Consider the following 22,346-nt stretch of genomic DNA (forward strand, 5'->3'; position numbering starts at 1 on the left):
TCTGTGGCCTTGCTCTCATACAGCCCCCGTGTAAGGGCCGTACAAATGTAGACACTTTATCAACCAGGCTGTTGGGGGTGGCTCACTTGGCACCCTTATCAGCCCCTGTTCAATTCTGACTGTGGCTTTTTTGTACTTACTTACTTTTTATGGCTCGGCAAAAACTCAGTGAGTTGTTTGTTTGTTTTTGAGACAGAGTCTCACTTTGTTGCCCGGGCTAGAGTGAGTGCCATGGCGTCAGCCTTAAGCAATCCTACTGCCTCAGCCTCCCGAGTAGCTGGGACTACAGGCATGCGCCACCATGCCCGGCTAGTTTTTTCTATATATATATTTTAGTTGTCCAGATAATTTATTTCTATTTTTAGTAGAGACGGGGTCTCGTTCAGGCTGGTCTCGAACTCCTGACCTCGAGCGATCCTCCCGCCTCGGCCTCCCAGAGGGCTGGGATTACAGGCGTGAGCCACCGCGCCCGGCAGCGAGTTGTTTTAATCTCACTGCTCTCTCCAGTTCCTGCAAGTCTGCAGGTGGTTGAGAGTCACCGCCCGGCCACTGAGGAAAGAGAGAAAGTTCACAGGTTGATTTTCAAGTGACTTGTCTGAAGATTGAGAAAAAGAGCAAAAGGCCACTAGGAAACGAGGTCTGTGAGCTAGAGACGGCCGCTTGTGCAGAAAATCCAGGTGCCTGCCGAGGCAGGGCCGGGGCTGAACCCGAACAAACGTGTTTCATAGGTTTAAAGTGAAGGTTGGCGCTGACGTGCAGGACGACGTGCGGAGGTGCCGACTCATCAGAGACATGATTGGACCAGAGAAAACTTTGGTAAATATCCTCCCACACCACCGAGAAATATTCCAGAAGCCTCGGCCCCGGCCCAAAATACAACTCCTTTCAAGCACGGGTTACAGACTTATTGTCAGAGGAAGTACAGCTCTATGCTCTTGCAGTAGGTGAACTCTTAAAAAAAACTGAGGGTACTAATAGTTGTAAATTTTTTAATTCTGCAAAAGTAGTTAAATAAGACTAGGGTTAGGGATCAGTCCTTCTTGCTAACTCGGGTGCCCCTGAGCAAACTGGCCTCCCATTGGGGCCCTGGTGTGTCAATCATTTCATCTCCCTCCCACCTCAGGTGGGCGGGTGTCCGGGAGCGACTGCTGCAGACACGTGGGACTGTGGCCCAGAGACACGTGACGATCAGTCTTTCCTGACTTGGTATTTTTACAAAACAGTTTTTATTATGTGTAAAACACTTTCATAAAAGAAACTCACAAGATATTTTTATGAAGTTTTATGGGCTTGTTTTCATAAATTAAAATAGAAGTTTGAGGTCCTTGACCTAGGATCAGAAGTTCCATTATTTGTACATGAATTAATGCTGCTTTTGTTTTATGAGGTCATCCTCATCCAAACAACTTATGATAAACACTTATCCTGAATATACTGTCCCCTGGTTCTCATAGCGTCATGTGAGGGAGCTCTTACCACCTGGCACGTTCTATGGAGATTTCGAAGTCTGTGTCCGTCTGATCCAAGTGTGATGAGGTCGGGGGTGGAGGGGCTCTCTCTTAAGCCAGCACAGCCAGAACCAACCTGGCTTCTAGGAGGGGGGAGCCAGGGCCTGGGACAAGAGAGGACTGGACTCGAACTCCCTGTTGACTTGTTGTTCTTGAGTAAGTTAACTTCTCTACATGTCAGTTTTCTCATTTGTAAAATGGCTTAATATGAACTGCCTCATGGAGTTATTATAAATAACAAATCGGGCAAAATTCATGAGGTGCCCAGCGGAGCAGGTGCTTTGTTAATGGTAAAGTTTGGGTAACTTATTGTGCCAGCCACATAGTGGGCAATGGCCAATAAATGACTATTAAACAAACTTAGGGTTGACTGTGCATAATGGTTCAGCATGTGATAAAAAACAGTTCCTACACACAGAACCAACACTGCAAAACACATGTGTTTGGGTGACATTTAAAGGCAGATGGGGAGCCAGGCGCGGTGGCTCACGCCTGTAATCCTAGCACTCTGGGAGGCCGTGGCGGGTGGAATGTTTGAGCTCAGGAGTTTGAGACCAGCCTGAGCAAGAGCCAGACCCCGTCTCTACTAAAAATAGAAAGAAATTATCTGGCCAACTAAAATATACATATAGAAAAAATTAGCTGGGCATGGTGGCGCATGCCTGTAGTCCCAGCAACTTGGGAGGCTGAGGCAGTAGGATCGTTTAAGCCCAGGAGTTTGAGGTTGCTGTGAGCTAGGCCGACGCCATGGCACTCACTCTAGCCCGGGCAACACAGCGAGACTCTGTCTCAAAAAAAAAAAAAAGGCAGATGGGGTCAGAGCCCTTCTTGGGCTGCCCAGGGCACTTCTGCACATTCAGCAGCTCTGCAAACAATTCTCATCTCCTCCAAAAGACAGAAGCCCCAGGCTGCTCTTTGTCTCCTTTTGTTCACGCTGCCTGTGGGGCTTCAGCAGAGGAAATGTTAGGGGAGCCTTACTCAGCAGTGGGTGGCACTGAGCCACAGCACCTTCTCCCTGGGAGCCGCATACCTCACCATGAAGGGCCTCTCCTTGCAGATGATGGATGCCAACCAACGCTGGGATGTGCCCGAGGCGGTGGAGTGGATGTCCAAGCTGGCCGAGTTCAAGCCATTGTGGATTGAGGAGCCAACCTCCCCCGATGACATTCTGGGGTATGCTGCCATTTCCAAGGTAGAACTGCTGCCTTTTTTTGTTTAGTTTTCCAGAGTGTTGGTGACAGATCCTAAAATGTTTTTGCTTGTTCCCTTTTATATTTCCTGATGAGCTAGCTGCAATAATTGTAATGCGTGGGTGGCTCACGCCTGTAATCCTAGCATTCTGGGAGGCTGAGACAGGAGGATTGCTTGAGCTCTGGAGTTTGAGGTTGCAGTGAGCTACAGTGATGCCACTGCATTCGACACTGGGCGACAAAGCAATACTCTGTCTAAAAAAAAAAAATTGTAATGTGTGACAAGTGTGGGAGTTACAGACCTGGCATTCTTCCATCAACTTCAGCTTGTACATCCTTCTTATTTCTGTTTGTTTTAGAGAAAGTAAGTTGCCAAAAATTAAAAGGCTACCAGCAATTTGAAGGTTAATAGACACAGTTCCCATACTTTGTATAATAAATGTAGAAATCACGTGACTGATACTAAAATACTTCGTTTACCCAGAATGAAACAAAGAGTGTAGATTTCTCTGGATGACTTGGAAGAAAAAGTTTGCTTAACTAATGTCAAGGTTGGGCCTCCCCCAGACAGGCAGCCTGTTTTCCCAAGAGCCCTGAAGACACAGCCACTGTAATCAGGGCTGTCTCTCTCCTCCTGGTTTAAAAAGAACCTGATATGTCAGAACATCTGAGAAACATTCAGCATCCCGGGGGCAGACTCTCATTACTCCGGTTTACAGCGCTCATCCACAAGGCCAGAATGCCAGTTGGTTAATTTATAAAGAGAACTATCACTTCTGACCAGAGCAAGCTGCATGAGAAGCCGTAGAAAGTCAGGCTGCTGGATGAGTGAGAAGTCAGGGCAGGGATTGGTTATGGGATTTGAATATGCAACAGTATCAGACTGTGATGGCCCAAAACGTCCATCTTTAAGCTCTTTACACCCGTTTCTGGCCCCAGATGTGTAGAGTCTTAAAGCCTCATCCTTCCCCCGTGGGCACAGGCCTGGCCAATGTTTGCCTCTGAAGCACCCTTTGTATTGTCATCTAATAACCCTTTCCCTCTACACACTAACTGGGTTAGGACGGTCACGTGCTGCATAACGACGTTCAGTCAGCGAAGGACTGAGTTATACCACAGTGTCCCATAAGATTATAATGGAGCTGGAAAATTCCTATCTCCTAGTGACGTCATAGCTATTGCAATGTCACAGTGCAACACGTTACCTTTTCTATGTTTAAATATGTTTAGATACACAAATACTTACCCTGTGTTACAATCGCCCACAGTATTCATACCGTAACACCCCGGACGTGTGCAGTGCAGGTGTACAACGAACCCCCATCGTTAATAGATGCATGACTCTGTTCATCTGGCTTATGGTCGAGCCCTGCCTGCCTGGGAACATTTTTTTTCTGAGGTGCCTTTGCATAACTGTACTCGCGTCTTTTGTGTGTGTTTTTGTTTTGTTTTGTTTTGTTTGGAGACAGAGTCTCACTCTTTTTGCCCTTACTAGAGTGCCGTGTCAGCCTAGCTCACAGCAACCTCAAACTCCTGGGCTCAGGCAATCCTTCTGCCTCAGCCTCCCAAGTAGCTGGGACTACAGGCATGTGCCACCATGCCCAGCTAATTTTTTCCATATATTTTTATTTGTCCAGATAATTTCTTTCTATTTTTTTAGTAGAGACGGGGTCTCGCTCTTGCTCAGGCTGGTGTTGAACTCCTGACCTCGAGCGATCCTCCCACCTCGGCCTCCCAGAGTGCTAGGATTACAGGCATGAGCCACCGCGCCCGGCCTGTTGTGTGTTGATCTTAAAAACTTACCTCTGATGGCGGAGTCTTAGTCCCAGGTTCTAGGAGGGACACCTGCATAAACTCAAGGGTCCTACTGGGTGTGAGGTACGGGGCTCAGAGGCCAGTTCTCTGTTTCTTGCACATGATCTACCCCATGTCAGACACTCTACCAAAGCCGATGTAAGCAACGCCCTCCTGTCCCACTTCACAGCCTCGCCAGGGAGAGAAGCTGAGATACGGGCGGGCTCCTGTGCCAGGCGCCAAGTGGCGAGTGCAGTGGGAAAGAGTCCATGGACGGGAACAGAGTGTGGGCTGGGACTGGTCGGCCCCGTGGTGGGAGCCCAGAGCTGGCGCTGAAGGAAAGCTGAGCCACAGGTGAGGGAGGTGACAGGAACCACAAGCACCCACAGCCTTCTTTGTTTAAACAGAACCCAACCCTTCTGATGGGTGGACAAGACTTTCTTTCTTGAGTACCACCTGCCTATTCTCCTCGGGGTCCTTGCAGGGCGGCTGCCCTGCTGAATGCCAGCAGGCCCCCAACTAGACCTGACCTCTGTCCACCTGGAGAGTGTCCTCAGAAGCTTTTCCAGGCTTTAACCCTCCCAGGCTTTGCTTACATGGGGGAGGCCATCCCCCCAGCAGGCATCTGAGGAAGGGAGGCCCCTGTGGAGATGGCAGGGCCGGTGGAGATGCCCGAGGGAATGCAGGGGGCATGCCCAAGTGTCGGAAAGGCTGGCACAGGGCCACAGTGTGGGGTCCCTGCGCTCAGAGCGAGCACCCGAACACAGTGAGCCACTGCAGGGTCTCATGTGAGGGACTGGCATGGCGACGGCTGGGATTTCAGAAGATTTGATCATAGCAGCATGTGGTGGGGAACAAGGAAGGGCAAGGAAGAAACTGAGACAGGTGGGAGCCAGGAAGCTTTTCCAGTCATCTGGGACAGATGGAGGGAGAGGACAGCTCGAATGGAGCAGATTCAGGAAATATCAGGAAGAACAAAGTTTGTACCTAGTCAGTGCCAGAAACCTATAAGCTTTAAAATAGTGGAATGAGTAAGTCAAATGGCCCTTCCTCCACCTCCTCCTCCTCTTCTCCCTCTCTCCTCTGAGATAAAGCACCCTGGGTACTTAAAGTAGAAATTTCAGGAAGCATAAAATATGAGTGTGAAAAGGTACCTTGGAGACCATCTGCTCAAACTGAGACCTGCAGATGAGGAGGTCGAGGCTCTGGGTGGCACATGTGTGACTTGCCCAAAAAGATGTCTGAGGAGAGTAACTGCAGAGTCACAGTCCCAGTAGAGGCTGGAGGGGGTTGGCTAGACCAGGTGGTAGTGAGTGAGGTGGCCTTCAGGGCCAGGTGAGAGGACAGAGAGCAGCAGAGCTGTGTCCAGGTGGACAGTCCGGCACCTCACCAGGTGAGGCGCTCTCCAGGTGGGCCGTGGTCTCAGCAGAACCTGCAAAGTAGGCTCTAAAGCCACCCACTGAGCTGGAAGGGAGAGGGTTTTAGAATTGACAAAGGAAGGGGTTCTAGAATAGCCACTAAAGGAGGTTTATCAGGGAGACGAGGGAATAAAGGGAGTGGTGGCCCACAGGAAGGTGGCCTGGGCAGGGGAGGGGCCCAGACCGAGCACAGGCCAGGACACTGCTGGTCCGCAGAGCCATGCTCAGGAGGGGGCTGGTGGCGGTGTCTGGGCAGCGCTTGCCTTTTTCTGTGGATACCCACGGCCCTCCCACGTACACACATCTCCCTTGATGTCCTTCTGCCAGTCTTGAAACTTCACATGGCTCAACAGCAGGGACGTTTTCTTCTTCAGCTATAAATATTTTTAAACATTAGGAGTTGTAGTTCAAAACTTAGGAAGATAACGCCAGGCTGCCTTCTATTTTGTAGGCATTGGTCCCGTTAGGAATTGGCGTTGCCACAGGAGAGCAGGTAAGTGACACCTCCTCGGGGTCAGTACACGCTGACCACAGACTGAGGACACAGTCATACATTAGCCTCCGTCACCTGAGTTGGGAAGTTTTCATCATCTTAGAAAATGGGTCATTTCACAGCACTTCATTAAAGTCTGGAGTCAGATACAGTCAAAAGTTTATGGCTTCTTTTCCAGTTCATATGACTAAGGTCATGGATCTTTTTCAAAGTATCTAATCAAGATTGACAAGGCAGCAAGTTAAAGTTGCTATCACGAGGGCAGAAGATGGTTGTAAGAAAGCCAGCTTTCAAATGGAATAAACATGATTATGTTCACTTTTTGTGCTTACAAACTAAGCTTAGCAAGAGCTGCCAAAACCTGCTGCAGTCAGCCCACGAGCAAAGCAGCATGAGGGACAGATTCTGTTTTCCCCAAAAAAGGAGCAACACTACGGTGCCATGGTTCCGTTCTGTCATCTGACAGCCACCTGCTTATCGCTGTCACCGTATTTCATCCTGATGCTCCACTTCATCTCCCTCTTGCCTATGGATGTGAGTTATTCCTTAATAAATGGCCAGCTGGTGTGACTATACCTGACTCGCAGTGTGGCATTAGTGAATTTGTAGGAAAGTGAGCACAGGGTCCCCGCCCGCAGCAGCCGAGCTCACCCCATGCCCAGTGAGAACGAAGGAGAGACGCAGGCTGGGCTCCCCAAGGGCCCCTGGTGAGTTATGAGCGGTGTGGAACTGCTGCATCGAGCTGGCGTTAGACAGCCTGAAGGCCAAGGCTGACGATTCTGTTTGTGTTATTTTCAATTCTATTTCTAGTGCCACAATAGAGTGATATTTAAGCAACTCCTACAGGCGAACGCCCTGCAGTTCCTCCAGATTGACAGCTGCAGACTGGGAAGTGTCAATGAAAACCTCTCAGTGTTACTGATGGCCAAAAAGTTTGGAAGTAAGGGCGCCACGGAGGCCGCAGACCGGACCTCCCTTTCTCCGCCCGTCGGACGGGCGCCCGGGGATCCCTCGATGGTCTTTGCGATTCACACGAGTCTGCAGTGTGCCATTTTGATTTTCTTTCTAACTCTCATTTGGCCTTAATCGGAATATTTGATGATTTTTTACCCTAACTATTAACAAATGATTTAATCACCTACGGGCAATTAAGAAAAACAGGAAGGTTCTTTCACCCCTTCCTGCCTTTGCCCTCCTCTTGGCATTAAATAGAAACGCCTTCCTTTTAGTTCCTGTTTGCCCCCACGCTGGTGGAGTTGGCCTCTGTGAACTGGTCCAGCACTTGATCATATTTGACTACATATCTGTCTCTGCGAGCCTGGACAACAGGTCAGTAACGTGGCGTTAGCACTTTATGCTTCCATAGGGTCCCTCAGTCTAGGCCAGATCTTTCAGAATTCTGCTTTCATGACCAGAAACACTAAGAACTCTGTCTACTGGCACATCCTATAACGCACAGGTCAAGTTGGTTTTGTTTCCACTTCTTCATGTGGGGCAGTGACAACAGAGGCACCCCAGCAGGTAGTCATTTTTCCTTCCAGCAGGGTAGGTGCCTGGTGGCTGACTGTAAGCACATCGAAGGCGAGGTTTGCAACCAGACTCTCCCTCCACCAGCTCCTTTTTCATCATGTCTGGTCTCCTCTTCTGTCCAGTCTCCTCTTCCTGACACTGGAGTAGTCCATGGTCTGGCCGCATCCTCTAGCTTCATCTTCTCCCCATGGCCCAGGGGGCCTTCACATGAGGACAGTCTCCTGTTCATCTGCATGCATGTGGCTTTGCTTATTTTGCTGTTCCTGTCTCCTGGGATTAACTGTATTGCAGAAAGATCATACAAGCGTGCAGGGCAGGCAGGAAAACACGCATGGGAAAGGGAAACAGCAAATTCAGGACTGAGAGAGAGAAATGGGACCGTCACAGTACACAGAGGGTTTCGTTGTAATGGTTTCTTTCTTCAGCTGGGTATGAGTAGACAGGTGCTGCCTGTTACTATGCCTGAACTATTTTATACTGTAAAAAAAAAAAAATTAGATTGAAAGGAGGAAACCTGGGCCTGCTTAGTCCTGAAGTTGCCTCTGGTTACATGATCTCACTGTTCATCTGGAAAAGGTCGGGTCTAGATTATTTTTTTCCCTTCCAATTGATAATCTGATTCTATAATGAAGAAAATGGCCAATCCTAGGTTATCCTGCTTTTACCATCTCATTTCAGTTCTTGCCTTCAGGACTAAAGAGAGCTTCCACCAACCTTGAAAAGTCCTGCAATTCCTAAGGGATGGGACAGAGGGTCACCGCTGCCCCTTAGCGCACTGTGACACCCAGAGCGGGTGCTGGTGCCTGGTGCTCAGCTCTCTGCTTTGCCGTCTGCCAGTTCCCTGTTCATCTTTCAAGGCCCAGCTGTCCTCTCCCAGGTGGCTGGGTCTTCATCCCTACCTGTTCCGATGCCTTAGTGCCTGTGTCCACTGAAACCAGGAGGGCCTGTCCTGCCATTGCTCCGTGTCCCGAGGGCTGAGCACCCAGTCTGCCCCTCACAGCTGGTCATTAAAAAGTGGCTAAAGTCAGGTAGCAGTTAGGTCACTTGCCCCAGGCCTCAAAACTTTAAGTGGTTGACACAGAAGTTGAACATAAATTGATCTAATTCTGAAATTTGTGCTCTTCATCTAAATCATTTGTATAGCTGGAAGGAACCTCATCTGGTGATTTCAAGCTATTTATCTAACTTTTGGCCAAAGGCACCCAAATAATCCCAGATATTTGTGGAGTCTGAGTTGATGCTTTTAAAGGGCATCACAAAACCTTCAGAGCTAAAAGGGATTTCAAGGTTCGTCTAATCTAAGCCCCCACCCCACGTTGCTGTAGTTCAGATGAAGAGCACCTGAGGCCGGGTCAGGGCTCTGGCCAGAAACACACACACGGTAGCACAGCCAAGACTTGACCAAGTCCATTTCTTACGTGGCACTCTCCCCTTCTGCCTTAACAGCACCACAGGAATGACCTAAATTCAGGCATTATTGCCCCAATCTGATTCCTTCCTCCTAGGATGTGTGAGTATGTCGACCACCTGCACGAACATTTCAAGTATCCTGTGAGGATCCAGCAGGCTTCCTACATGCCTCCAATGGTGAGACTGGCCTGAGGGGGCCCTGCAGAGGAGACACTGCCAGCCACTGTTGTGCCCACTCTCATGAACCAGACTGTGGAGCACAGAGCTTTGTTTCACTCCTCAAGTTTATTTTCCAGTCTAGAAACAAATGGCTCTTTGGTTAGTCGGTATCAAAATTCTAAGGCCTGAAAGTCGGGGCTTGGAGGTCACATTGCTTCTGACAAGGCTTCTCTAACGCAAGCCTTTCCTCATGAGCTGAGACCTTAAAACCTGTACTCCTTGTGCAAAACCCCACCGCCCCCCCCAACCCTGGCACCATCTGGCAAGTCAGTGAACTTGTAGTCAGGTTTGACTACAGTCATGTTATTGGGGCCACTACCCTGATCATGTTCGAGATCAGAGCTCATTTTCACCAACAAAGGTTGCCCTGTTATCAAATGAAGTTTGGTGAGTTTAGATAACTAATCCTGGCAAGAAGCCAATAAAGTATGCCCCCTCTGCCCCATTTCAAACAATCTGAAAACTTGCTTTTAAAATATTAATACAGTTACCTCTGGCTTAGATTTAAAAGCATCTCTTGGAGCAGCAGAAATACATGGTTTTGTTCCAGGTGGTTATTAGCACATAGTAATTTTTTGTCTTTGATAGGATGCTGGCTATTCAACAGAAATGAAGGAGGAATCTGTAAAGAAACACCAGTATCCAGATGGTGAAGTTTGGAAGAAACTCCTTGCTGCTCAGAAAAATTAAGTGTTCAGTGCTAACATCTTTTTTCTTTAAGTGAAAAGGCTTGGGTATAGTTTTATGAAAATAGAAGAAAAAAATATCCTACCAATCAAGTTTAGCTGAAAGCCACATTAAACCTCAGGACTCAGCTCAATAATCATTATTGCTTGATTCTTTTAGCAAATCAATAGAAATCAATACATCTTCTATTTAATCCTTAAATTTAGATTTAACCAGCCCAAAGTCCAGAAAGATGTTCTTGCAAAATTACTGTCAAGTGCTGATACCCAGACATTAAACTGTACTTTGAAAATAAGCAACATGTTGCATAATTTGTTGGAACAATTCCTTATTCTATTTAATACTTGTCATAAATTAGCAGAATAAAAATAGTTCTGCAGCACCATGGGCTATCCGGTATGTAACAAAGGGAAAAAGATTTCACTGATTAACACTGAAGTGGTTTAGCATCCTTTTCTTGTTCAGTCTAAGCATACTAGAGAATTCACACCATACTGATGCTAAAAAGGGCAAAATATTATTTCATAGACTTTTTTATAATCCTGTAAAAATTATCCGTAACGGTCATTATATTTTAGTGATAAAATGCAGCTAGAATGAGATGAGTCATAGGAAAATAGGACAAAATGTAGTATAGTCAGCATTTCTAAAATATATCCAAACCAGAAATATACCATATGCTTACTTAGAAGCATTCAGTTACATCTATTTTAGGCAGGAACTGAGCAGATAAATGGCAATACAGAATGAAAAAACATGGACAAATGCAGAACACTTCTTTATTGTAACAATATATAAAATAAATTTAACTTTCCCACTACCTGTGATTGATGGTGTTATTCAGCTCACTCAGATTTAAAAGAATAGCTTGTAGAATCCTTGAAATTCTCCAATCTTCAGAAGACATGGGATTAAAATGTATGTACATGTTTTTGTTAAGAGCACACATATGTTCGTTCTTCATCATCTCAGCATTTTCATACATCTTCAGTGAGTTTACCAAACCCAAGACTTTTTATTACTGAAAGAAACAGCTCATTTATATTTGCCAGTAGCAACAGCCTTAAAAGTTAATAGCCTGAAAAGTTAATAACTGATAGGTTAATAACCAAAAGATTTTTGACCAAGTTCCTTTTTCCTTTAGAGCAGAAAGAACTTTCACCTGGGCATCCCGTGCAAACCCTAAAGACTGATAATGTTCTTCACACTCCTTTGGCAAGCACTCTAAAGAGCCATTTCCATTTTAATAGCTGGATGCGGATTATAACCTTCAATCTTAAAGTCTTCAGCTTTGAAATCATCAATTGTCTCAACTTTTCGAAGGATTTTGAGCTTCGGGAAAGGTCTTGGTTCTCGCTGAAGCTAAAAACAAAATACGATCATTATTTGCCTTTATTTGTACAACCTCTAATTCTGTTCCTCATGTCCCTTCATGAAACAAATACACAGTATTTGATCAACGAAGTATAATCTTACAGGGATGTAATCCTGTAAATATCTTGTTCCTGGTTATGTAATACCATAACCCCTCTGGTTCTCAAGAGTGAAGGGTTTTTATGACATTACACAGCATCAGGAGCCTGGTGGCTCATCAGGTGTAAGTACACATTTATAATCACTCTTGGTAAATTTATGTGTGTTGACAATTTACAGAAAAGGATTTCTGGGATGAACAGTGGCAATTAAGATGTGGACACATGTCACAACCTCCCATTATTATGTCCAAAATGACTGGAGCAGACAGCCAGAGAGAAGCACCTGAAGCCACCCTCGACTCAATAGCAGCCAAGCTCCTGCAAAGGAGTAACTTTCAAAACCCACATCTAGGCTGGATGCGGTGGCTCACGCCTGCAATCCTAACACTCTGAGAGGCCGAGGTGAGCGGATCATTTGAGCTCAGGAGTTCGACACCAGCCTGAGCAAGAGCGAGATCCCATATCTACTAAAAAAAAAAAAAATATAAAGAAGTTAGCTAGACAACTAAAAATATATAGAAAAAATTAGCCGGGCATGGTGGCGCATGCCTGTAGTCCCAGCTACTCGGGAGGCTGAGGCAGTAGGATTGCTTGAGCCCAGGAGTTGGAGGTTGCTGTGAGCTAGGCTGAAGCCACGGCACTCCAGCCCAGGCAACAGAGCAAGACTGTCTCAAAAAAAAAAAAAAAAAAAAAAATCCACATCTAATCTGGAAGAGGCTAAGTGGATTTGGTTCTAAATTTTTTTTTCCTGGGGCTCACAAAGCAGGTACACGTGTTTTTATTGCCATTTCAAATCATCATTTGGTGGCTGCTATAACTCAGGGACTTGAACAGACTTTTGAAAGTTCAGAAGTAAATACCATATTTGGCATCAAATTAAGAGAAAACATTTGCATTTTAATTCTCCTTCAAGTGAAAATACAAGTTAAAATGCCACCTCTGGGATGGTCCCAAATCCCCTAGCTCGAATGTGGCTCCTCTCTGGCTCTGATGCTTTAGTACCTTACAGCACCTGGCGTGAGAAATGCCTGTCACCGCCCACCTGCCACCACCCTCCCCAAACCGAAGCCCCGCAGTCGGAGCACAGTTGTCTTTATCTTAGAAACATCGAGCAGATGCCTGTTGCACAGAGGTTCCACAAATCAGCCTTTATCAAGAGAATACCAAACCCAAAAGGAACATATAATTCTTACCTGAATCTTCAGCGGCTCAATGTGATTCAGGTAAATATGTGCATCTCCCAAAGTATGTACAAAGTCACCTGGCTAAAATGCCATGGAAGAGCACAAAACAGTCATCGTTTTAGTTTCAATTCCTTTAAAACACATCATTTAAAGATACATTATATAGGGTATGCAGACACCCTGGGGCTTTACAAAAAAATAATTTAACCAGTGTAGCTTTTGAGAAAAGTCAATTCCTAAGTTATATTACAAACAACCTATGTGGACCTGTTCGTGTACATGGACCACTAGGACAGGAAGGTACAAAGTAAGCTGGTTCATGGCTCATTCACAAATATCAAATTTTAAAACCAATCAGAGACTGAACTCTCTGTAACTCGTTTTCCCACGTTCAAGAACTAAAGAGCTGAGGGCCTTACGCTGGTGCCAGCCGTCCCTCCAGAAAGCAGCCCACCTTTAGACCAGTGATGTGTGCGATCATGTACGTGAGCAGGGCGTAGCTGGCAATGTTGAACGGCACGCCCAGGCCCATGTCTCCCGACCGCTGGTACAGCTGGCAGGACAGCTCACCGTTCACCACATAGAACTGGCAGAGGGCGTGGCACGGAGGCAGCGCCATCAGAGGAAGATCTGAGGAACCAGCACAGAGGGGAGAGTAAGGAGTGGTTTGAGAGAACACAGCTAAAGTAAACCAGGAGGGAAGCAGAAGCCATCGTTGAGACCACGAGAGAGCCACTGGGCTGTAGGGACACGCACGGCCCACACCTCTCTGGAGACTGTCCGTAAGCACGAGATTTCTGCAGAGCTACCTTTACAGCTGGAACAATACTCTCCCATCTGAGCCAAAATGAAGGATTTGTGCCACCTTTGTGGCACCAAACTACAAATACAGCAGGAATCATTTCATTTGCAGGGACCACAGGAAACGCGTTTCAGACACACCCTCCTGTACTAAAAGTCTCTATTATAGATACAAACATTCCACTCTGGGTACTCAACACCCTGGTGGAGTTGAATTTTACAACATAATTACTAAAAATGTTCATAATTGGCAAGGTTGCAGTGACCTAAAACTTCACCTGCTCCAATTTAATTTAAAATGTTAAAATCTTACCTGTAGTTTCATAGGCAATTTAAAGCCCTTTTTGGAGTAAGAATGAGTATAAATACACCAATTAAGATCATCGAGGCCCAACCCCATGATCTAAAGTTGAAAACAGGGCAAAGTGTGACTTGCGTAAGGTCACAAAACTGTGTGGCCGGGGGCAGTGCCCAAGGTCCTGCCTCCCTCTGGGGACTCTGCACAATCCCTGTGCCAACAGTATGGTTAGAATGAAGATGACTAGGTCCTTCCAACCTTTTGGATTCCAAGCACACATGATGATTCTTCTGTCGTCAGGGTTGGTTTTGATGGTATCAATCACTTTTTGCAGTTGGTCAACTCCTTGACCTGAATAATCTGTAGAATTGTCAAAAAAGAGGACATGTACACATATTCATCACAGCACCTCATGAGATGGCCGCAGAGGTCATCTATTACAGCCTGTCACCCAGCATCCTCCCTTGACCGTGGCTGCAAGACAGCCAGTGCCTTCTGCAAATTCCCCAGATATCATGGCGCTGTCTGAGCTCCTGGGTCCATCCTTTGGAGCCATAACCAAGTCTATTTTCTCTTCCACGTAAGAGCCATTAAATGTGTCTGTCATGGGGCCACCTCCTTCCTCCCTCCCTCCCCCCATTGCTAACTCTTTCCAATCTCGACCATTTTAGTTCCTCCAGTCTCTAAGCCCATCAACCATTCTTGTCACAATTCCACTGCACAATCTGCCTTATCCTTGTCTCACAGGAGTACTGGATCCTAAGTAGACTATAGCATTCCACACATCCCAACTAACAGGAGATTCCCTTCTATGCCCCACGCAGTGTGCTTCCAACACTCCCACCTAAAATGACACCACACTTTGGCAGCTAAAGACACCACTGACTTACAACATCAGGAAACCTCTGTAATGATTACACCACCTCGTACTTTTCTCCCATTTCTGGTTTCTGGACTTTAATTCCTTGCCTTCCTTCTGAGCTAAAACTGGAAGCTGAGAAGTGATTTGGTAACTGCAGAGCAGAGCTTCAGTGTGTAATCTCCTCTGGTTAAACTTTTACTTATTGGTGTCAGACTATGTTCTGGTTCAGCAGTTCTCAAATATTTTTGGAGGAAAGTCCTCTCCCAGTCACAGTTCCAAAAGACATAGTATCAAAGAGTTTAAAAAGATGAACTGCGATGGAATAGTTCTGTACCTTGATTGTGGTGGGAGTTACATGAACCTACACATACATAAACAGCACGTAAAGCCAGCAGAATCTGATGACTTTGTGGATTACACCAATGTCAATTTATGCAACATGTCACCCAGGATAATACCTTTGAGGAAAACTGGGTTAAGGGTACAGGGGACTTCTCTGTACAGTTTTTTTCTCTTTTGCAATTCTCTGCAAATGTGTAATTATTTCAAAATAAAAACTTAAAAAAAAAAAAAAAAGACAAACTCCCTTACTGAAATCCAAGAGCTGAGCATTTATACAACTGCAAACTAAGGCCATAATTTTATTAGGGCCCTTAAGCAACAAGAAATAATCAAACGCCAGGCAGGAGTTAAGGCACCATTAAGCCAAGGGAGCAGCCTCATATCCTAAGAAAGATGCCCTAAGACACGGGGGCAGACTAACACCTACAGAACACTTACTTGCAGAAATTGTTTGGCCCACATAACTTTTTTCATTTTGATGAAGTATATGTACCATTAAATTTACCATTTTAGCCATTTTTAAGCATGCAATTCAGTGGCATTAAGTACATTCCTAATGTTATGCAACCATCACCACTATCCATCTCCCGAACTTTTCAACAGCCCTTATGGAAATTCCATACCCACTAAAACTTCCTATAGTTAAAAGATCTCATGATGGCACACAAAATGCAGATTTTAGGCTTTTATTGAAAACTTCTAATATGGGGCCCAAATCCCTCCAGCTGGCTGGAGGTGAGATGTGACTGTCACCTTTAGATGAGATGCATATTCTCCAGGTTGCTGGTTCCTGCCCAGCCAGTAAATTGTTTTTTCCTGAGCACACGCATACACATCCCAAGGTGGGCATTTGCTTCTCCTAAGGACAGGACAGGGGCTGGGCTCCGTGACACTCAGCAAGTGGCGTTACCGATAGTGATACAGGAAGGCAGAAGTGAGATGTTTCATCGTTCTTCCACCCCAGTGGAAAGGAAGGCAACCCAGGAACGGTGCTATCACACCAGCGCCACCTACAGTGTGCTGGCGGCTTAGCCTCCAAACAGGTGAGCAAAGCTGCCACAAGGCAATTGGGGCATCTTGTCCCACCAATGAGCTTCCTTCCTACCCTACTCTCCTACGCAAACCACAACCATGCAGCTATCTGCCGATGACACAGGTAAGGAAAGTGCCAAGCAAACACCCAATCGATGTTAATCACCAAGAGTGTGACACAACCCTAACCCTAAAAATTGGGATTGAGTTGTGGCTCCTCCACCTTACCTGGCACAGCCTCTCACAACATCCAAGTTAAACATCAGCACCCATGGCGCTGACTTATCACTCAGATTTTATCTGAAATGATGGAGCAGACTCATGCTAGGAAGGGCACTCAGGAAATGGGAGGCATTGCTGTCTCCTTACCTGAATCCATATCTTTGTATTCTGCCCCAAAATGCCTCCACTGGAAGCCATAAACTGGGCCCAAGTCCCCTTCCCCTCTGGTGGAGAATCCCAGGCCATCCAGAAAGCCTCGGGATCCATTGGCGTCCCAGATTTTCACTCCCTTGGAAGACAGTTCTTTAGCATTTGTGGATCCCTGGAAGAGATGGGTTGAATAGAGCATCAAGGGAATTCTGAGCAGCCGTGCTGATGTGACAGGCAGCCCACCACGTGGGGCCCATGCTGTCTTTCAGTAGGCTGGTCCCAGCCTAAACTTTGAAGGGCTTATAGGACAGTCTGATCCTTTCTTTGGAACCACCTCTCAAATCTTTTCTTCTATTCCCTTCAACTAAACTTTCTAAAACACCTCCAAGTCCTTTCTGTATGCCCACCTCATCTGACGGTTTTGTGTTTCTTAAATGAGTTCTGGGTCCAAGTGTGATACCCCAAAATGAATTTAATGCCTCATATGTAATGATTCATGCTATTTTATACTTGGCATGTAGGATATTTCTAATGATCAGACTAATCAGTATTAGCTTTTCTGGCAAGTGTATCAGTCACACTGAATTAAATGTGGACCCTAATTCATTCATATGCCATATTTGCCACTGTAAAGTTCTGTTTACCCCCGATCTATATACTTAATATTACAGTTAAGTTGTTCTATTTTGTTTTGGTTCCTTTGCCAAGTACAAAGCCTTATGTTTACTTCTCTTACATTTCATCCCATCAGATTTGGCCCCTGCCATCCTAACCTGTATCCAGGTCAGGACAGGCCTCTGGGTATGATGTGCTGTAACCAGCAGGAGCAAGGCTTTGGTGCCACATCCACCTGGCCCTTCTACCTACCTTCTCCTCTGACCCACTCCCTACCCACCCTGGCCTATCTATCTATAAAAGAGCACATTAGTACTCACCACATGATTACTGTGAGGAGACATGAGCTAGTGACCCTCCCTTCTCTCTTGCCCACCCATCCCTGGCTGCAGTGCAGGCACCTCTGACTCCTGTATTGGATCAAGTCACCCGTGGAATAACTCCACCTATCAGAGGTGAATCTAACATTCCTGGTAAGGACTTCTTAGAATCCCACATTCAACCTTTACGTTAAAACTGGTGACTGCATTTTATTTTTGGCATCTTGCTTCTTTGCTTTCTACTGCTGAGTCTCAGTTTTTTTACTTCCAACAAGTCATTTCTCAACTTTTCACATGTTGCTTCAAAAGTGTCCCCTTCCTACCCATCCAAACTGGCTCTATCTAGTTTAAGAATGTCCTCATCTGAGATTTCTGATGCTGCACTTTGAACCAAGGCTCACTATCAGTTGAGATAGGCCAGCACTGAACAAAACACCCCACAAATAGAGATTAAGGCAGACTGGACTGGATCCAAATCTCATCCCTTTCTAAGAGGGAATAGAAGTCTTGGGTCTGGTTTGGCCCAAGACTATCCAAACAACACCAAGTACTCTACAGAAGGGGTCACAACTTCCAGGATGGCCCAGAACCGAGCCTGTCTCACCAGCATTGGACAGAACATCACTGATTCTGGACATGACGGATGCTGGTAATCACCGCACTCTGGTTCTTGCCCAAGGTACCTACTTAGCCCTTTGGAAGAGGCATATCTTGTTACTGAAGAAACCCTTCTAGTTTATATGAACATGAGAAAACAGCTGGTATCTATGTCCAATGATCAATATATGTTGAGTCCTACTATGAGGTGGGCTGTTCTAGGCCCTGGGGATACAATAGTGAACAAGAGAAAGAAATTCTCTGCCCCCATGGAGCTTACAGCACAGTTCACTTATTTATTTATTGTCTCCTGCCCCCTTCTAATGGTGGAGGGGAAGGGCTGACATTACACATCAGATGATAATGTTTCTCTAGAGAGAAAAGCCAAGGAAGGTAGGGGGAGAACCACAGTCTTGGATTAGGAGATCTAGGAAGTCTCGCCAGCAAGATCAGGAAATCATGCTGCATGCTGGGGGGGAAAAGGTTGGCCAGGAGGGGCTGAGAGCAACAGCTAAGGCCAGAGCTGGAAAAGGGGTCTCATATGGGCCTTGGCTCCTACTGAGTGAAACGAGAGCCACTATGGGCTGAAGGGAGACATGATCTGACTTCTAAAAGGGTCTCAATAGCTACTGTGTTGGGAATAGACTGTCACCTTCCAACAGCAGCTTCTTTACCTTGATAAACCACAGCAACTCCTCCAAAACACCCTTCCAGAATACACGTTTGGTTGTCAGCAGAGGAAATTCATCTGAAAAACAGTTTGCCATACAGTTTAAAGACAGGAAGATAGACCAGGCCATCCAACTTTCTCTGTGGAAGAAAACTGTCCCCAGACATAAGGCTCTGGAGTGACCACAGGAGCAGCTGGAAAACTACCACTCCTAGGTGGGTGCCTGGAGTCAGGGGGGAGCCCCAGGCTGCAAGCCGAGTCAGTGACCCAATTTGGGCTGAGACCAGCCTCCTGCGCCCTGGTGACCACTGGACACAGGAACTCCACACTTCCTGTGGGCAGGGCAAAGATACCCGAGTGAAAAAAGGAAAGAGCTGCCACCCACTACCCAGTTAGCCCGAATCCTGTCACAAAGGTGTGAAGACAGCGCCTGAAATGTGGCCCAGGACAAAGCCCGAAAGCTCTCATGACTAATTCCATGATGATCCTGCCAGAGAAAACTTGCTCAGGACCAGGGGATGGTAGGTATCACACTGGCCAAGAGTAAAGAATACTTTTTAAATATTTGCAAAGCAAATTAATCTGTTATTTTAATATGCCAAAATAGCAACTGTTTAAACACTTTATCTGCACGTTCCTATTTTATCCTCCAAACAACCCTCCTTGAGGGGCCATTATGATGTCCACTTTATAGGCACCAGAGGCAATACCGAAGCTTGCACAGCTTAAGGGACAAAAGGAGAGGCATCAAGCTATAGAGAAATAAAAGTGAAAATACTCATCTTCAAATGTGGTACCTCTTCAGTCCACATTACCGCCTGTTTGGTGATATTCATGTAACAGGGAGAGATTTTTCAAGCACTTGCTTTTATCAGTATTGCCCACTGGGCATTATTTCCATTTTTAGCATATAAGGAAGCTATCTGAGAGGTAAAGTAACTTGCCCAATGTCTAAACAGAGGGGACCTGTTAAAATTTAAGTCTGCTACTCAGAGGCCTCTGAGGTTTGAGCTGAGGAAAGTGGACCCCTCTGCTCAGACGAAACTCCCCAAGCTGTCCAAGGTGGAGCAGCCACAGCAGCCGGTGTGTTTTTCAGTCTCTAGAACGGGGAAGGGGTGGAGGGTTTGCCCCTGAATACGGTGAATCTGCTTCCCCAATAGTGGGTTTCCCCACTCAGAACCACTCTTCACACCTGTGTCAAGGATGCTCTCCATTTACCGAAAAGGGAGCAATGTCAGCCCCCCGCCACACCTGTGTGAGGAGTCCCTCCCCCACAGCAGGCACTCGATCCAGGATGACAAGTTGGTCTGACTTCAGGGAAGGGCAATCAGCTGCCTAAATTCCTGTGCCCAGCCCCACCACTCTGTCCCCAGAAAGCCTGAGGGCTAACAACCTACAGGAGACACTTCTTCCCTGGGGCCATTCGGTTTTAATGACAAACAAGAAGGGAGGAATCAGAACTTCAACTTCTACTTGAGGCCAGGTGTGGTGGCTCAAGCCTACAATCCTAGCATTTTGGTAGGCACAGGCGGGAAGATCGCCTGAGGCCAGGAGTTGGACAACAGCCTGCGCAACACAGCAAGACCCCATCTCTATAAAAAGTTAAAAATTTAGCGGGGAGTGGTGGTGCATGCCTCGTAGTCCCCGCTACTCAGGAGGCTCAGGCAGCAGGATCGCGTAAGCAGAGTTTAATGTTACAGTGAGCTATGACGACGCCACTGCACTCCAGCCTGGGAGACAGAGCCAGACCCTGTCTAAAAACAAAAATTTCCCGTCGAACTCTCACGTTCTCTTTTCAAGGTTTAGGGGGAAAGCTGCTTCGTGGAGACTGGGAAGTGGGAAACCGTCAAGAAACACAAGTTCCTCCCTAGCCTCTCAGCTGTCTCCTTTCTCCCGCCACCGCTGCCCCGCCCACAGCATTTTCGCTCCAATTTTTGAAAACTTTGCAAAGCAGAACGGCCAACATGAGAAGGAAGAGGAGGGGCAAAGCCCGGGCTTCTAGACAAGCGCTTGGTCAAGCCCAGGCAACTCTCGCCCACTGTTTACTACAGGGCAACCCGCACTGGATCCTGCCCGCTCTGCAGGAGACAGCCCGCCTGGGTGATCGGGAGCCATTAGGACCCGGTTCACCTCCCAGCTGTCGCTCCTACCAGTGCGACCCTATGCAAATCATGCCTCTAACCCGAGCCTCAGTTTCGGCGTCCGGAAAGTGGGGGTGAGGATGCCTGCCCTCCCTCGTAGGCCGGAGGTTAGGGCTAAACGTGCAGCGCAGCTCGGAGCCCCCTGAGGCGCGCCCCCCGCCGCGTCCCGCCCCGGGTCACCTCTCAGGCTGTAGCGCGCCTGCATGCCGAACACCGACAGGGTGCCGGTGCCCGTGCGGTCGTCCTTCCTGGAGCCGTGGCGGAGGATGTGCTCGACCTGCCCCAGGTACTGCAGCTCCCCGTGGGGCGGCCGCGGCTCGGCGACTCGCTTCTGCGCGGGGGGCGGCGACGGCGGGCACAGCAGCTCGGAGCCGGCGGCGGGCATGGCGGGCACTGCGGGGACTGCGCGCGGCTGGCGGCCGAGACTGAAGGCGGCGCGGCGTGAGGGCGCGGAGGCCGGGCCCCTTCCGGGCGCCCTTTCCCGCCGCCTCCCGCGCCCCGCCCCTTCCGGCCGGCGGCCCCGGCGGGCGGGGGAAGCGTCTTAGCGGCTGCCCTCCCGCCTAGAAAGGGATCACGAAGCTTGTCCCGGTGCACCGGCCGAGAAAGGCCGCCCGGGGTGGAAAGTTTCGGCCAGCGGCGCCACCCTCTAAGCCAGAAGAGCTGGGACAGGCCGCCCAGGCTCGTGCAGCCCTAACAGCCCCGTTTCCCACCCCGGAGGGGATGCGCTAACACGGGGCTCGCGTTTCCGTGCTCTCCCGCCCTCACTGCAGGCCGCGGCGGGAGCAGGTGCAATAACGCGGCTTTTTCTTACTTGATTAATGATCGCCAGCACTTTCTCAAGTTAACTCACCACATTTTTCAATTTTACCGAACTGTTTCTAATGTAAACACTGATGAGGAGGAACTGTTTGATAATGAGTTTAATGTGTGCTAATTCATGTGTCGTACGTACATTAAGCAAGCAGTCTTTTGCATCCACTGTTAACTGACCACATAGGTGCTCTCAGCGTTTTGGGTGGGACTGTTCTTTGGGCTGGATTGTCCTGCATGTTGCAGGGGTCCAGCCTGCCTGCACAAAGCCAAACAAGTGCAACTGTTCTCCCCCACCCCACACCAACTCAAAAGTGTCCCTACACATTTTCAACCACCGGCAAGATCCCGGGCTAAAAATAACCCAGATTATCCAGCCGCACATTATCTCTGTGTTTATTTTCCTTGTGTTATTTAAGAAAAAAAATTTATTGATGTATAATTGTACATCCTTGTGTTATTTTGAGCCTGGGTTATTTGTTCCAGCCAAATATCAGCTGACTCACATCTCAAGATACAGGAGTAGGCACCGCCGCTCACATGGAGATTCCTCCTCCATTGCCTTCCTTGGAGTAACT

General features: G+C 47.4%; 2 protein-coding genes across 5 annotated transcripts in view; one reads left to right on the forward strand and one right to left on the reverse strand.

The window, feature by feature from the left end:
* The window catches only part of ENOSF1 (enolase superfamily member 1), a 30,645-nt gene extending 20,097 nt beyond the window's left edge, over positions 1-10,548 (forward strand). For 2 of the 4 annotated variants that reach the window (XM_045527897.1, XM_045527898.1), the window contains 7 exons: positions 729-816; positions 2,566-2,700; positions 6,362-6,403; positions 7,214-7,343; positions 7,633-7,732; positions 9,439-9,520; positions 10,151-10,548. In XM_045527897.1, coding sequence (XP_045383853.1) covers positions 729-816; positions 2,566-2,700; positions 6,362-6,403; positions 7,214-7,343; positions 7,633-7,732; positions 9,439-9,520; positions 10,151-10,252 — 679 coding nt within the window. In that variant the 3' untranslated portion in view covers positions 10,253-10,548. Of the gene's footprint in view, positions 1-728; positions 817-2,565; positions 2,701-6,361; positions 7,111-7,213; positions 7,344-7,632; positions 7,733-9,438; positions 9,521-10,150 lie in introns of those variants that run through there. The other 2 variants (XM_045527899.1, XR_006729301.1) reach the window with 2 other exon arrangements.
* Positions 10,549-11,014: 466 nt separating this feature from the next.
* On the reverse strand, positions 11,015-21,432 carry TYMS (thymidylate synthetase). Its single transcript, XM_045527900.1, has 7 exons — positions 21,139-21,432; positions 18,822-18,895; positions 16,613-16,787; positions 14,266-14,367; positions 13,363-13,538; positions 12,918-12,989; positions 11,015-11,611 (listed from the first exon to the last, which is right to left on the reverse strand). Exons 1-7 carry the CDS (start codon positions 21,341-21,343, stop codon positions 11,474-11,476), a joined length of 942 nt encoding a protein of 313 aa, XP_045383856.1. The 5' UTR covers positions 21,344-21,432; the 3' UTR covers positions 11,015-11,473.
* Between the last annotated feature and the right edge of the window lie 914 nt (positions 21,433-22,346).

Source organism: Lemur catta, chromosome 16 (genome assembly GCF_020740605.2).
Source record: "Lemur catta isolate mLemCat1 chromosome 16, mLemCat1.pri, whole genome shotgun sequence".
NCBI lineage: Eukaryota > Metazoa > Chordata > Mammalia > Primates > Lemuridae > Lemur > Lemur catta.

Coding starts and splice junctions, on each gene's coding strand:
- TYMS (XM_045527900.1), bottom strand. CDS start 21,343: ATGCCCGCCGCCGGCTCCGAGCTGCTGTGCCCGCCGTCGCCGCCCCCC. Junction 18,896..21,138: donor GGCGCGCTACAGCCTGAGAG/GTGACCCGGGGC, acceptor ACTGTTTTTCAG/ATGAATTTCCTCTGCTGACA. Junction 16,788..18,821: donor AGTTGCTGTGGTTTATCAAG/GTAAAGAAGCTG, acceptor CATCTCTTCCAG/GGATCCACAAATGCTAAAGA.